General features: G+C 37.9%; 1 protein-coding gene across 1 annotated transcript; it reads right to left on the minus strand.

Annotated features, from left to right (window-relative positions):
- Positions 1-2,160: 2,160 nt before the first annotated feature.
- On the minus strand, positions 2,161-15,444 carry LOC131952690 (alpha-taxilin). Its single transcript, XM_059315464.1, has 14 exons — positions 15,306-15,444; positions 7,695-7,855; positions 7,397-7,505; positions 6,849-7,065; positions 6,283-6,422; positions 5,678-5,788; positions 5,356-5,421; positions 5,052-5,180; positions 4,811-4,930; positions 4,598-4,651; positions 4,397-4,489; positions 4,166-4,261; positions 3,815-3,938; positions 2,161-3,313 (listed from the first exon to the last, which is right to left on the minus strand). Exons 2-14 carry the CDS (start codon positions 7,808-7,810, stop codon positions 3,006-3,008), a joined length of 1,683 nt encoding a protein of 560 aa, XP_059171447.1. The 5' UTR covers positions 7,811-7,855; positions 15,306-15,444; the 3' UTR covers positions 2,161-3,005.
- Between the last annotated feature and the right edge of the window lie 360 nt (positions 15,445-15,804).

The raw sequence follows: 15,804 nt of genomic DNA on the forward strand, positions 1-15,804 counted from the left end.
GGTAATATAATCCGTCATTTCGATTTCAGCCTGCTCTCTTTCCGGATTAATTGCTTCCGCAGCATCTGTTTTATTTTGGTGTTTTTTCTCCTAGATGGGTGCTGTCCCCAAATATCGATCCTCATCTAACCAGGGTTCGAACTCTTGACTGCAAGAGTAGCAATCAAAAGCTGTTCTGTCCGACCAGAGTCGTGCACATAAACGTGAGTAACTATATACTGGGAAGGGGGGGGGGAGGCGCCGCAAAATTGATGGTTGACACCAGGCGCCGCAATGGGTCGTGACGTCATTTGTCTGGACATGAGGTCTGGTACACGTTTGGCATTTGGATCAACTTCCTCTTGTAGTGTCATGTATGATGTCACGTGTGGTGTGATATGTGGTGTCACACAGCCACATATGTGGTGTCACACAGCCACACATGTGGTGTCACACAGCCACACATGTGGTGTCACACAGCCACACATGTGGTGTCACACAGCCACACATGTGGTGTCACACAGCCACACGTGTGGTTTCACACAGCTACGTTTATGGTACGTGGGTACACACATATACACATAAAAGCACACGTTTTAGTTTTTATAATCTTATTGTCTAATTAAACAAAGTAAAGTTGTCTAATTAAACAAAATAAGTTGTCTAATTAAACAAAGTAAAGTTGTCTAATTAAACAAAATAAGTTGTCTAATTAAACAAAGTAAAGTTGCCTAATTAAACAAATTTAAAGTAATTTGACTATTGTATTGCCTTGTTTATTATTTAGGGCTGATATGGGGTATACGATTGTGTTTGTGTGTGTGGGGGGGGGGGGGGGGTGGAGGACAACGACAGAGAGCATGCAAAGAAAAAAAAAGATGTGTACAAGAACGATAACTGTTGTAACAAGAGAGATAACTCTACCCAATTAGTGCCTGGACGAAGTTCACACGGAGATGAAAGAGATTTACACAGACTGCGTTAAAATATTTTCCTAATCGGCTGCAACAAAGCATGCATTAACTATTTTAGTTTTTCTCTCGTCCCAACGCGACCCAATGACCCAGTCTGACGTCAGAAGTTCACCGTGACCCAGCAGAAATGTCAAACACCATATCAGTTGCACACTGGCCTTGAGTTTTTTAGTTTTTTTTCTGACTGCTCTCCCTTTAACTGTCAAAAATCTGATCGTGTTTTTGAAAGTTGCCTTTGACGTTTTTGAGGGGTAAGGTTTATTTGTAGAAACATTTGAGCTAGTTTAGACAAACAACAGTGCCTTTGTTTCTAGGAAAATAATTTGTTTGTCTTTAACTTTTAATTGGTGCTTTGGAACATCTACCAACGGCTAGATTGTTATGCTTTCAGTCACATGACCTACAGTGCTACCCAGTCACATGACCTACAGTGCTACCCAGTCAGATGACCTACAGTGCTACCCAGTCACAAGACCTACAGTGCTACCCAGTCACATGACCTACAGTGCTACCCAGTCACATGACCTACAGTGCTACCCAGCCAGATGACCTACAGTGCTACCCAGTCAGATGACATACAGTGCTACCCAGTCACATGACCTACAGTGCTACCCAGTCACATGACGTACAATGCTACCCAGTCACATGACCTACAGTGCTATCCAGTCACATGACGTACAATGCTACCTGACAACATAATTTATTGGGACCAAACACGAGGTAACCAAATTACTTGGTTGGCGATTTTTTAAAAGTAGCATCACTAGTAGAGTGTAGTAGTGAACTATGTTGACGGCGAAAATTACTTCGACATATTAGAAAAGTAATCAACATGAAGTAACACCAAAATTTTGTATAGAAAGGGAAATAACCAAGAAAATACCAGACCTCAAGTTCGTGCAATAAGGGAACTAACCAAGAAATTACGATGTAATAGGGAAACACAAAATTATGTAGTAAGGGAAGTAACAAAACAAATATCAAACTTACGGTTTAGCAATAAGGGAAGTAACCAAGAAATTATCAGCTATTTTTAGTTTAACGTAATAAGGGGAATAACCAAAATAATTGGTGAAACTGTTTAAAGAGGAGTTACCCCCCCCCCCTTTACTCGCCAGGAATGTAAGCATTTAAAATAAATGCAGGTGTCCACACTGATGCACACATACCAGTCAATTTTTTTAAAATAATAGAATCAACAACCATAAAAAGCCAGGCAGTGATTTATTTGATGGCCCAAAGTATAAAAAAATGTATACAATTGTTTTATTTCACAGAGTATGAATATATACAAGATTTTAATTTCAGTACTGAACAATAAACATGGTTTCTCAGTTGAACAGCTAAATAAATAAAATATTCTCAACAGCCCTATACAATAGTTTTAACACAGCCCCATCATATAGACCCCCAGAGACAACAAATTGATTTAAATGGCTTATAATTAATTTAAAAAAATACTGCAGCCTACATTTTAATTCAAAGTAATTGTAGGCCTTACATTCCCTGACCAAGTGGTCTTAAAAAAAGATTAAGCTGAGATCCACATTCCACTACAACTGCTATTATGGCCAACATTGACACATGTAAAAATATTTTTTTAAACTGTTCAATGGAAGGATTCAAATAAGAGATAAGCTGTGGTTAGAACAGAAGGGTTAGTAAAGCAAACACTGGGGCTAGGGATAAAATAATGGAGTATCTTCTGTATCACTAAGTCATTCGCAGGAATCACGATGATTTCACATCAGTATAAAACTAGACATTAGCTGATTAATGAAACATTCAAAGGTTTTTTTTTAAATAGTTCCTCGCAATGTTTTATGAATTTTACATGTGTCGAACTAAATGTGAAAGACCATGATACCAGGTTCAGCATGAGTCAAAGAGCAAAAAATTCAGCAAAAGAAGAGCACTACAGCCTAATGCTAGGTTACACAACAAGAGAAAAGATGAATGCTTGGGAAAAGGGGGGGAACTGCATGCACACCATTTGCAACAGACAACAGCACCACATGCATGCAGTCACACAGCCACACAACACGTGAATTATCACGCAGCAACGTCAGATAAAACTTGATTGCTCTGCTGTATAGAGTCTGTATTGCTGTCCCCTTGGCTGACAGCTGTGTCACTGTTCGAGGAAGAAATATCCATGGATGCTGGTGTATCTGGTGGTGGTGCAGGTAATGAGAGGGAGGTGTCAGGTGTGGAGACAGGTGTTGTGGTGCTGGCTGCAGGTGGCTCAACAGTTGCTTGTTCACCTGGTCCAGCAGGTGACTGACTTGATGAATCTGACGAGGGATCTGCCGGTGCCTGGTCAGACGAGGGCTCTCCCTGCACCTGGCTTTCTGCTGAACCTGTTGGATCAACAAATAGAACTTATGGAATCATTTATATAAAAATTTACATGAATGAGTTAAAAAAAAAAAGAAATTTATAGCAAACTACGCCACATTTAAAGGCAACAGTTTTAATATATCCATGTAAGATAAAAAAAAAGCATTATACATAGAAAACATTACATTAACCCCAGAAAAAAGGAATCACAACTTCTAATAAAAATATATTTTAAATGTTAAAAAGCAGCTAATTTCTTTTTCAATTTCCTTTATTATTAGTCGCATTATAAATAAATGGCAGAGCCATTTTGTTAATTTAAATTTCACTAAACCGCCCAAAATTTAGAAAAAACCTTAACTTTAAAAATTATTAAAAAAAAGAACAGCAAATGTATTTACTAAACTATTAAGCGCTTCTGCCAGTTTTAGTTATCAGCTAGAATCTCATAACTTTTCATAAATAACTGTACTGTACATGTGGGGCGCATATAGGGTATAGTGAAGGTGGGGCTGACTTACTGGAGTCTTGTGGTGGGGGCTCCACCTTTTTCCCATGTAACTCTGCCTGCAGGGCTCGACACAGAGATTCCAACTTTTTGGTTTTCTGGATGTACATCAGACAATCCTTCTCAGACTTGGACCTCTGTCAATGGGTGGGGTCAGCAGGGCAGGAGAAAAATAAGAGAACATTTCAATATTTCACAACAGGACATCAGAATAACACTTTAAAAAAAAAATACTCAAGAGTAATGGGTCCAAAAAACAAATTCATTAATATTTCATACTTGGACATTACAAAACTATCCCAACAAGAATATTGGTATGGAATGACAAAAAAAAAGTGGCACTCTAACGGCCCTATGTACTTACAGCCTCAATCTGTTCAATGAGAGCTTTGTTAGATCCCTCCCACTTTGTCTTCCACTGGACTCCATCTTTCTCTAGTTTTTTTATTCTCTTCGTCATCTACAGACAATAAAACACACATTAGTAGATTCTTGTCACTGTCATGAACTGGTCAAATACAATTTTCCATTGGTATGTATCTAGTCAGGTTGGACCAAGATCCCCCCCACTTGACCGTGGTTGGAGCAGCCTTACCTTGTCCATCTCAGTCTTGTACTTCTGGAAGGTCTCACTGCTGCGTGTGTGGAGTTTTTCAAACTCGTCATATCTCTCCTTGTACATGTTCACCTACACAAGACAGACACACATGAGATGAGCTAGACAAAAACTCTTACAAAATATACTGTTTTTTTTACAGAATCCAGAGGGAGAGAGCAGCCACTAGAGGAGACAAACCTGAGTTTCCAGGATCTGAGTTTTCTTGCCTGACTCTGCTAGTTTGAGCAGCATCTGTGGGGGGAGTCAGATCACAGATTAGTCAAATATCTTTATTCCAGTCACAAAAGCAAGCAGATATTTAGTTAGACAAGCAGATATCAGACACACCAGAAGGCCAGCAGTAAGAGAGATCAGACAAGGTTATAACCACCACATCAATCAACATCTCACCAGTTCCTTCTCTTTGATGGACTTTTCTTCATGTTCCTTCAGGATGGCCTGGGCCTGGTTCATCTTGGCCTCGGCCAACTTTTTCTCCAGCTCATGTTGTTCTCTCAGCTTCTCTACTTGCTGCAGGACAAAACAGTGACATTAGAGAGACATGACTTAATGACAAGTGACATGACTGGCTCAAACTTAATGACAAGTGACAAACTATTGACATGCCTGATGTAATGAATCAATGACCTACCAGATCTCTGACCTCGCACTGCTTGATGAAGGCCCTGAGTTGAGCCGCCAGGTTCTCATTCTCCTGCCTGAGTTTGGCATTTCTCTCACTGTTATCTGTCATCTGGGTCTGGATCTCTCCTATGGTTTGCTGGGGATTCAAACACATCTTTACACCAACAGTACATGGGTACTTCATTTACAGTAACAGTACCAATGTACTTTCATAGTAACCATATACATGTACTTAATTCATAGAAACCTAAAAAAGTTGATCTGAGCAAATATTTTGCTCTATCTGGCTCTTGTGAACAAAGAAAACTTACATTAAATTGGGCAGAAATTTCTTTTCTCCTTTCATCATCCTCTTTGGCTCTTTTAATACTTTCATCCTGGATAAATGGAAAGTTAGTTGTAAAGCTAAGTCAACCATAGTTGTATAAACAATGTCAATCTTCAGTTTGCCTGGCATCAAAATGAGAGTAGTTTAACCCTCTAATTGAGAAAAAACAATCCAGCTAAAGTGATCCGGTCTGTTACCATCCCAGTGAAATCAACCCAGCCTCCCACCTGAGGTACAGCAGCATCTGTCACCTGTGTACCCAACACCAATGGGCCCCTAGGACAGAAATAAAGCAAGTCCCCTACCTTGATAACCTTGTTGTGTTTCTGGAGTTCACGACACAGAGATTCCAGTTTGGACTTGGCCATGATAGCTTTTGTATGTTCTGACTGGAGTTGGTCCTTCTCTCTCATCACCTGACACAAGCAAATATTGGAAAGTTATTTTGTTGTTGTAAGGCAGGGATCTCCAAACTACGGCCCGCGGGCCAGATGCGGCCCTTGAAGTCCTCTCATCCAGCCCGCGGAGATCTTTTTGTTCAAGGAAAAATCGTTTGTTGGTGATGGCTGAGGAACTTTGCCCAGAAAAATCAAAGACATGCCTGGAAGAAACTGGCCCCCGAACTGAAATTTGATAGTTAATGCGGCCCTCGGACTGAAAAGTTTGGAGACCCCTGTTGTAAGGTAAAGTCATGTTACCACAGGAAACCCATGTCACAATAGTACATATAAAGTTATTACACATCAGTAATGAGTGATTTGACTTTGTGTTTGTTCAGTGAAGCAGTATGTTATTGGCAGGACAAAATGTGAGAAAGAATCATTATTGTATTGGCAGACCAAGAGGACTGGTAAAAATGTTTTTGTTATCCAGGAGAGTTTGGTTTTGGAGCAGTATTAAGTAAAGTTACCACAGCCATGGTTCTCTGCTGGGTCTTGAAGGAAGTCTGAAGGACTCGGTGCTCCTCATGCAGGTCAGCATACTTCTTGCACAGCGCAGCCAACTTTTCTTCAGGTGTCTGTAAGCTGTTGAGGGCACGTAAGATGTAATCTGTGTGGAGAAACAGTACATGTAGGATGTAAGCTATGAGGAAAATTACATGTAGGGTTTAATATGTGGGGAGAAACACAGTACACCTAGGATGTAAGCTGTAGGCCAAAACAGAGTACATGTACACATGCTACTGTGTGTACATAAGATGTAATCTGTGGGGAGAAACATAGTAGATGTTAGCTAAGGACAGAAACAGAACATGTAGGCCTACATTTGCTTTTCAGAGCATGTCAACTGTGAGATTTATTGAGCACATGTTCAAGCTATACAGCTGATTCACATTCAATAGGCTATTGTAACTCTTGAATTAGCCTATAAAAATTTTGAATCAATTAATTGGGTTTTGTGGATACTTTTGTTTTAAGGTGTTGACAACTAAATTAGGCCACTTAGTAATCAAACCAGCATGGAAAGACAACTGACCTATACTCTTGTCTTCCTTCTTCTTGCTTTTCTTCTTCTCTTCCCTCTTCACTTCTTTAGCCAGCTTAGTTTTGTTGTCTGACACAGGTCCATTGGGGGTGGGTTTCTGGTCACTGTCTACAGTGGGGGTCACAGGGTCAGACACTGGTGGGGGGGTCTCTGTCAGGGGGGTCTCTGACTGGGGCTGGAGCTCTTCTGTTAGGCTGTCTGTGCTGCTCTGTGGAGATATACAAGAGGTTGTAGACATTAGTTAGAGCTCTCTTATAGGAAAGTATTTGCATTTACAAGAAAGTAATAACCTTTATGTGACAGTTATTGCCCTTACAAAGAAGTTATTGCCCCTACAAGAAAATTTTTGGCCTTATTGTCAAATATAGTGAGTGAGCATGTATGTGCACTAGGTGAGTGAGAATGTATGTGCACCAGGTGAGTGAGCATGTATGTGCACCAGGTGAGTGAGCATGTATGTGCACCAGGTGAGTGAGCATGTATGTGCACCAGGTGAGTGAGCATGTATGTGCACCAAATGAGTAGATGTCAACACTGACCTGCATGGCTGGTGAGCATTGACCAGAGTCACCTGTGACAGGTGTATTGCTGGGTACCTGTACAGCTGAGCCCTCTATGAGATCACCATCCTCTCTGTCCACACCATTACTGCAAACATACAAAACAGTTGTCAACACAAGACCTTAGCTACAGTGTAAAACAAATCAATCTTCAAACAAAAGTAACTTTACCATAAGTTGATTGCATAACTAGCTAGACCACACCACCTCCCTTATTGTTCCATAATGTCAGACTGACCCCCCACCCCCATCCCCTGTGAGCACACTATCAGCCCACCTGTTTAGTGTCCCATCTGTTTCATTAGGTAACTCTGTGGGCTCCAGTGAGTCAGCCATGTTGCCGACTAGACCAGCCACCTGTTGGCTAGTTACCACATCTGTCACTGTTGCCATGGTGATTGATTTGGTGACTTTAGTATCTTCCTCTACACAGCTTTTCTGAGTTAGAAAACAAACAAAAAATTGAAGTAGTTTACAAAAATCAACAGTTTACCTATTTCATGTAGTGGCAGCCAGTAAAGTAGTGGACCATTAAGGTGAGGTCTATGTGGACCTCAAGGACAGGTCAATAAGAATATCAATGAGAGGTCAATATGTATAACAATTAAAGTTCAGCATTCAAATTATAGTGCCAACTCCAGTCACGAGACACCTACTTCCTGCAATCCTTTTAGAAATTAAATCTCTTGTGTTGTAATAAATGATAAATACAGCAAAAACTTATAACTTAAAAAAAAGAACTTTGCTTTCTTAAGGGAATATGCTATGTTTTTTTCTATTTTTTTACAATTTAAGATCGAAAGCTTTTTGAATACTATTATCATGTTTGGCACATGAAAGTAAGTATTAAACAGCGAAAAAACGGTTGAAAACAATTTTGGTTGTCATGGAAACCCCAAAAAACCTCAGCCATTTTGAATTTTTCGGCACTATTAAAAATGCTAAGGCTTTTTTGTTTATGAACTTATAGCAATCAAATTTAAACTGCTTATATTTCAATATATTTTAAAACTTTTGTCACGACAACTTTTTGAAATAGCTACTAGTAAAAATTTTACAAGGTCTAAAAAATCGTACCCTTTTTAGTATCAAAAATTTTAAAAATGTGCATATTAATTACCAAATACTTTTTCTTATGAAAGCCATCACGATTCCCTCGTGACAAAAGTTTTATTTTGGCATAAAGAACAATTACTGAAAATATGGTTGGTATTGTTCAATAAATAAAAAAGTAGTAGGGCTTTTAGTGTTAAAAACCTGCCAACTGAGATAAACAGCAAAAAGTAACAAAAAGTAGGTCACAAAAATACCATATCTGTGTAAACTGCAAAGCTTTGGATGTTTCCGATATGATGGAAATTAGGATTATAAAACACATAAGAAGTCCAGCTTTCCAATGATGTCAAATATAAAATGATGACGGATATAAAACTTTTGTTAGAGCGATTATTAGAATGGAAAAAATTAATTATTTTTAATTAATAGGGTCATAAAAATGGTAATTTGAATACATAAATAATTATATTTCTCATTAGAGTAATGAATTTCTTAATACAAAAATGGACAAAGTATCCGAAAGTGCAAGAAACCCATCATGACGAAAAACAAGAAATTTTGTGATTTTTTGCTTAGTATATCCCCTTAACAAGCACTGAGGGGCTAAGTTCCAAAGCAATCAAAAGAAATAAATGTTATGTTATGAATTAAAACCTGGACAACAGACATGGCTACCCTTGCAACCAAAACTAAGAACAGTCATACCTAAAAAGAGGAACCTGAAGCCAAAAAGAGGAACATACCTGCTGATGCTACTTTACTCAGCCAAAAAAAAAAAATAAAATAAGTCTAATGATATTATACAAAGTGGCATAGATACAAGCATATTTAGTAGGCCTCTAGTTATATATAAATAGTCTAAATACTGCTTAACGTCAGTTTACATTAAAAAAACAACAACACATAAGTTAACCAAGGAAACAAACGTGTGCCCAAGGGAGATAATCGTTTTTCCCTGTTCCTTTTTTAAAATTCGATTTATTAGTTTCTTTATTAATTTAAAAAAAAAAAAAAATGGAACCAACGTTGGCAAAAGCAGATTGGCGGAACAGAACACGATTTTTTTATAAAAAAAATAAATAACAATTACGCTTCTAGTGGGAGGGTAGGTATGTCTGGGACAATAATATTAGAGCTATTTTTCCGTTCAGTAAAATAAAAGTAAAGATTCCTCTTTAGACCTAGTGATCTACATCTGTCAGATGAAGTATAGTTCATGTTTCTTGACCCTGGCATATAAAGGGATAATGTGGTCAGCACTATGCCCAGTCGCTTTTACTTTTCCTAACAGTTGGGTTGATAGGGACATTCAACTGACTGACTGTAACCCGGGTTCAAACTCAAGACTTTCGGGTTAGCAGTCTAGCGCTCTATCCCTAGGCCACACCATCCCATCATTCAGTAGAATGCACACTAGAAATGAATTAATGGGAGCAACTTACTTGTCTCTCATCAAAACAACACATTAAATACTTTAAGTAGGTGACTTGGGACATGGATTGTCTCAGCAACTTTCACCATTGATCAACAAATTTTCAAAACTAGAACACATTCATTGAAACAAATCCTTGAAACTCCTACTGACAACTAATGACTGCCATGCTGGGTGTAGTAGAGATAAAAAAACCAAGCCAGCACGTGAAGGGGACTAGAGGGGGCAGCACACACACAGCTCCTGTACTCATCTAACTAGGGGAAAAGTAAAACTCAGCAGGTAAAGAAAGGTAAGAAGAATCAGGGTCTGGGACCTGAATTCTACCTGCAACACAATGAGGGGAGGTGAGGTGGGGGAACTCAAATAGGTAGTTTACTAGTAGCTGTCAGGTGGGGTTAAAGAGGAAGGGGGGGGGGGGACATCAGGTGTGCTACCTGAGGCTGTATGTCAGACATAATATACATCATGTGAGTGATACACAAGGGGACTCTAGTTGTACACACTGCACATATACATGTATGCTACAGGTCATACATACTACACATACATGTATGCTTAGGTAAAGACAGATGTCATACATACACACTACACAGGATACAAGAAAACAAATTCAGTTAAAAGATGAGGCTAAAACTTGAGTCAGCATGTTTGAGTGTTGTGCACCTTGCCCCCCCCCCCCCCCCCCCCCCCAGCTTCCTGTCCTGATGGACAGACACTACCAGGTGTCTGCTACATTTGACCTGATTCCCTCATGCTAGATACCCTGTAGCACATGCACTAGCCCTCACATTGAAACTGGAGCATTCTTTTAAAATGAAACTTAGAAATTTGTGCTGAACTCACACATTCACAATTAAATTAGACAATTTCTGATTGATTTCAGAAAGATTAACATTAGCATCTTTAAACCAAGTTTTGAAAAGCCATTCATTTTGCCCATCCGTTAAGTTCAAACTATAATCATTATAAAGACAACTGGATTCTTGAAATGATACTTTATTAATCCTTACAATTAACTAAGACTTAGTATAAGATTTAAATTTTAAGGTTAGATTTAAAAGTTTTAACTTCATATCGATTGTAGTACAGTTACTGATAATAATAATACTAGGAATATGAACCATAAGGGGATAAGTTACTAGCTAACAAGTACTGAAGTAGACTGCTAACAGTGTAATAAAATAAGTACAGCTCTATGAATTGTGATAGGAAGAGAGACTGCTCACATTCACAGCTAGGTGAACTGGCTGGAGGGGGACATTGGGGACAGTTGGAGAAATTAGCACAATAAAGATGGGTAACCACTGGGGGTTCCTAGTGGTGAAAGGAAAGATGCGCAATAGGAAACTGCACACAAATAAGTGTAAAAGGGCATATTTGTTTTCATAAATCAAGCAATAGGCTTGAAAAGTCAATGAAATCATACTAAATAGTTTTTTAAATTTGTCATGCCATAAATATATAGTTATATTTTAAAAACTTCAAGCTGTTTGGGAAACGCTGATTACACTTATTTGCATATTTTTTAATATAACCCTTTGAAAAGATGTTTAGAATTATTTTATCAATTCAAATATTTAAAAAAAACAGCCTCAACCTCTCCTTTAAGTCAACCGGAATGGCCAGGGAGAGTAAAATAAAAAGTCAGAACAATTGTTTTCTATAATGAAAATACACAATAGTGGCCTATGGTGTATAGCGTAGTATTGTATTTATAATAAATAATATAACATCTCCTATCACCACAACACCCTGACTCTACCTATCCAAATAAAAATAAAAGTGTTTGCTAAATTACTATTATATTAGTAGTGTTTGACTATTTCTAGCCCTGAAAAAAACAGAAGTAATTGTGTATTGACTACACAAAGGTTATAAATTATTCAATTTTGGTTCTTCTTCTTCGTTCTTAATTTTAGTGTTGAAAGGGATTAACCTCCAACACAATTAAGTATACAGATCAACTGATTATGCTTCCACAGCCTTTGTCCAACCAAGGACAAACTACAAGGCTGCAGTTGTTTGATTTTGGAGTTGTCTCTAGCTATCGAGCCTCATCTGCCAGAGTGTTCGAAATCGTGACTTATAAGTTTAGCAATCATAAGCTTAACCGACTCAACCACGTCCTTAATGAGTTACTGATAGTGTTTTAAAGCAAATATTTTCAGTGGCAGCATTGGTACTGTCGAATTTATAAATTATGAATTACTGAAAAGTAGAAAATAAAACAACTAAATAATGAGTAAATAGCGGCGTATGATACGCCTAGCGGAGTATGATAGCCTAGCGGCGTATAATACGCCCCGGGTCGGCTGGTAAACTATATTGTGGAAAATTGACCCTAGAGGTAGAGAGGCAGTTAAATCTGTCTTCCAAATTACGCTTATTTGAATCAATTTATTGGCAATTCTCAATTGCCAGAAGAATCTTCCATTTTGTTTCACAAGTATGCCTATACAAGCACCTATACCAGCCAGACCCTAAAATAAATCATAACAAAATACTGGATCATCCTTTACATGCTTGTATCATTATGTACTGGAGAAAAAAGTGTGATAGATGCAACCATCTTTTTTATATTGACAATATTTAAATTGTTCAGTAATAGATTTTTTTAAGTTAAGTAGGCTGAAATTAAAGTGTCATGATACTGACTTTCAGATTTAAAAAAAAACTTATAGAGCAAAAATAATTTTAAAATATTAGGAAGGCCCTGTAGCTCACTGAAGTTAAGTCCTATAGAAGGTGGTATGAAAGAAGTTGCCAAGGAAAGATGTAGAGATGGAAAAGTAATCAATTGGCTTGATGACATTGGACAGCTGTTTTCTGTTTTTCAATAATGCCTTAACAAAGAATATTACAATAGGCCCTATTTGAATTGCTGATATTTCAAAACATTCAAGATAAAAAAAAAAAAAAAACACTGCAGGTTGATCTCATTTTTATTTTTAAATTTTTCCTGCATATAACATTGACAGGCAATTTAACCACTATTATATGTAAATTGTCTGGCATTGCAGCCACTTGGAATATACTTAATTATTAGAGATCTAGTCTACTTTAAGTTAAATCTAGAATGTAGGCCTATTTAAAGTATGTATTGCTGGAGTTTTAGTATTAAAGATAACCAACAATTGACTCTGAGAAAATAATTTTGTGACCATGAATGATGCGGGTGGGGGAAGATGCTCAGATAGTGTGACGTCACACTTATGCATTTTCAAAAGTAGTGGATGAAACTGAATTTTAGCCAATTTTCATGCTTTAGAAAAGAGTTTTTGTAAATTGTAGCCTAATAGAACTGTATTAATATACTATATAGATCTAGTCTATATTAACAAATGACTGAGCTAAGTCAATACTTAAGAAAGAAATCAAATGTTTACATTTTTAATATAAAAATTCAACCGCAGTTTTGAGGGGAGGATTGTTTTAAGCTGAGGTGTAACTTTAACATCAATTGGGGGAGGGGGGGGGGGGTGGAAGTATCTGTCGTTTTGTGATAAATTGCAGAAAGGAGATAAAAATCAGAGGTATAGACACCCACTCCCGGCGTCCGGGGACAAACTTTCGGTTTCCCTCCCCCTCCACCCCCCCATAAATTTTTTATATTTATAATTCAAAACTGCAGCTAAAATGAGCTTTTAATTTTTTTTCCAAATCATTTTGGCGCCCGGGGATATATGTACCCGCCGCCCGCCCCCCGTCGCTATGCCTCTGAAAATCATCACAAAGTGTGCCGTCATATCAGTCATATGATTTATGGATGACCCCATGGGTTAGGGTTAGTGTGGTGAACATTTGCAACTAAGCTGTAAGCTAGTCATTCATAATTTACTATTACTTAGGCATTTCGACTTCCGCAGTTTTGATGCGGTACGACCACTTCCGGACTTTTTCATCGTACTTCTTGAAATTTGCCATTTTTAACATGTCAATTCTCGCCATCGGAATCGAAAAATAAAATGTAGTCGATACAAATATTAATTTTTTTAATATTTGAGTTGTATTTAGTCTTTTATAAATATTAATAAATGAATTAGCTCCCATTTTACATTGTCCCGTACCGAAATCTTGATTTAGAATCTAGAGTAAAGTTCCACGCGCGGTCACACATAGCGGAAAATTCCAAATTCCCGATTTTCATCGGGCGCTATTTTATAACCGTTTCACACAGAAACAAACCGAAAGCACTGTATTACTCCGCTGCCATTCTACTGTAATATGTATGAGTCATTTTGTATTCCTACGCATAGTATTTAAGATATTCATGTTTTAGTGACGTCCCTCCTTGCGATATTTTTTTTCCCTTTTTTTTTTGCCTGCGTACGCAAGAACCTGCTTGCCAACGAGCGTATTGTATACGTTTTGATCCAATTTTAATAATTGAAATAAATATTTTACACACTTAAACGTGTTGTTGATTGTATTATTAATTAATAGATTGCAAAAATAATAATTAAAAACATGTTAATTAAATTAATTAAAGACATTAAAAGTTGACCCAGTGATGACTCAAGGGACGCAACTATAATAATCATAACAAAGGGACGTAACAACCACTAAAAGACATAACGTAACATTTGCTTAGATATGCTTGTATGTAGAGACACAAACTAGATTTAGAAGAAGTAGATGATCGAAATAATTTAAAACAGCAGAAAAAAATAGAAAGTATACAGATTCTAGGCTTAGTTTGAAATATAGAGCATCTAGAACTAGGCTAGTCTAGCTCAAGTCGTTGGTTACGCAGCGATGTGAAACCACCGTAATCGACACCCAAGCTGCGGCCACCCCTATTTACCTATCAGGTTGCTTTATTAGCCTTATCTATCGTATGTAAAGTGTCCCGCATATATTGTAGAAGCTATTTATAGTTAACCTAATTATAAAAAGCTTTGATTAGTTGGTTTTATTCATCTCATCCGGGACCTAGTGTTTTTCATAGGGGGAACTAGAACCGCCTACGACGTCATACCTCGAAACTTTAAAATTTAAAAACTCGACTTCCAGAAGGAGAAAAACAAAAGAATTTGACCTGGATATATTTAGAAATGGACAGGTTTACAGCAGATATCGGTAGTTTCGTATAAAACATCAAAACAAATATTGTACGAAGCGATAAACAGGCGATGATCGCACCGGTGTTTTAACCGCGCGTGGAACTTTACTCTAGATCTAATCAAGAATCTTGATCTAAATCTAGATTAGAATCTAAAATCTAAGTCTAGAAAATCAACACCGATTGACGGTTTCAGTCAGTGATTTACTGCGTTCTCCCAGGCCATTTCTTTCACACTTCACACCCACATTTTTAGATTTTAGATTGATTTAGATTTTAGATTTATCGCAACAAACATCCAAAAATTAAATAAAACATTGAAATCAGTTATGTACCTTGATATTCAAACCTTGCTTTCTAATAAGATTATCACGAATAATGTATGTTGTTCAAGAAAATTTCGAAATTATGCTTCGATTCAAAGAGTAAATTGAATGAGCCCTTCAAATTCCATAGGTTGCAGCCATTGCAATGACGTCATGAACGAGAAAGGTAGATAACTGTGTTTTTAGTCTAGTTTTAAATTATACTAGAATACCCGTCATCCCTTGGATAACTGTGGGTTTCGGGGGTCATCCATAAAAAAACATCACGTCTGTCACTCAGAGGCATAGCGAGCCTTCCCGGCGCCCGGGGACAAACTTTTCGATTTTAACCCCCCCCCCTCAAACTTTTGATGTGCACCCCCTCCCCCCCCCACTCAAACTTTCGATTTGAACCCCCATCAACCTTTCAATTTATTTTTCCAAACCATTTTGGCGCCCCAACATACGTCCCCCCTCCCCCCCCCTTCACCTCCCCCCCCCCGCCTCCCCTTTTCCCCCCCCCCCCCCC

This window comes from Physella acuta, unplaced genomic scaffold (assembly GCF_028476545.2).
Source record: "Physella acuta isolate Inbredline_101_S28 unplaced genomic scaffold, ASM2847654v3 ptg000889l, whole genome shotgun sequence".
NCBI lineage: Eukaryota > Metazoa > Mollusca > Gastropoda > Physidae > Physella > Physella acuta.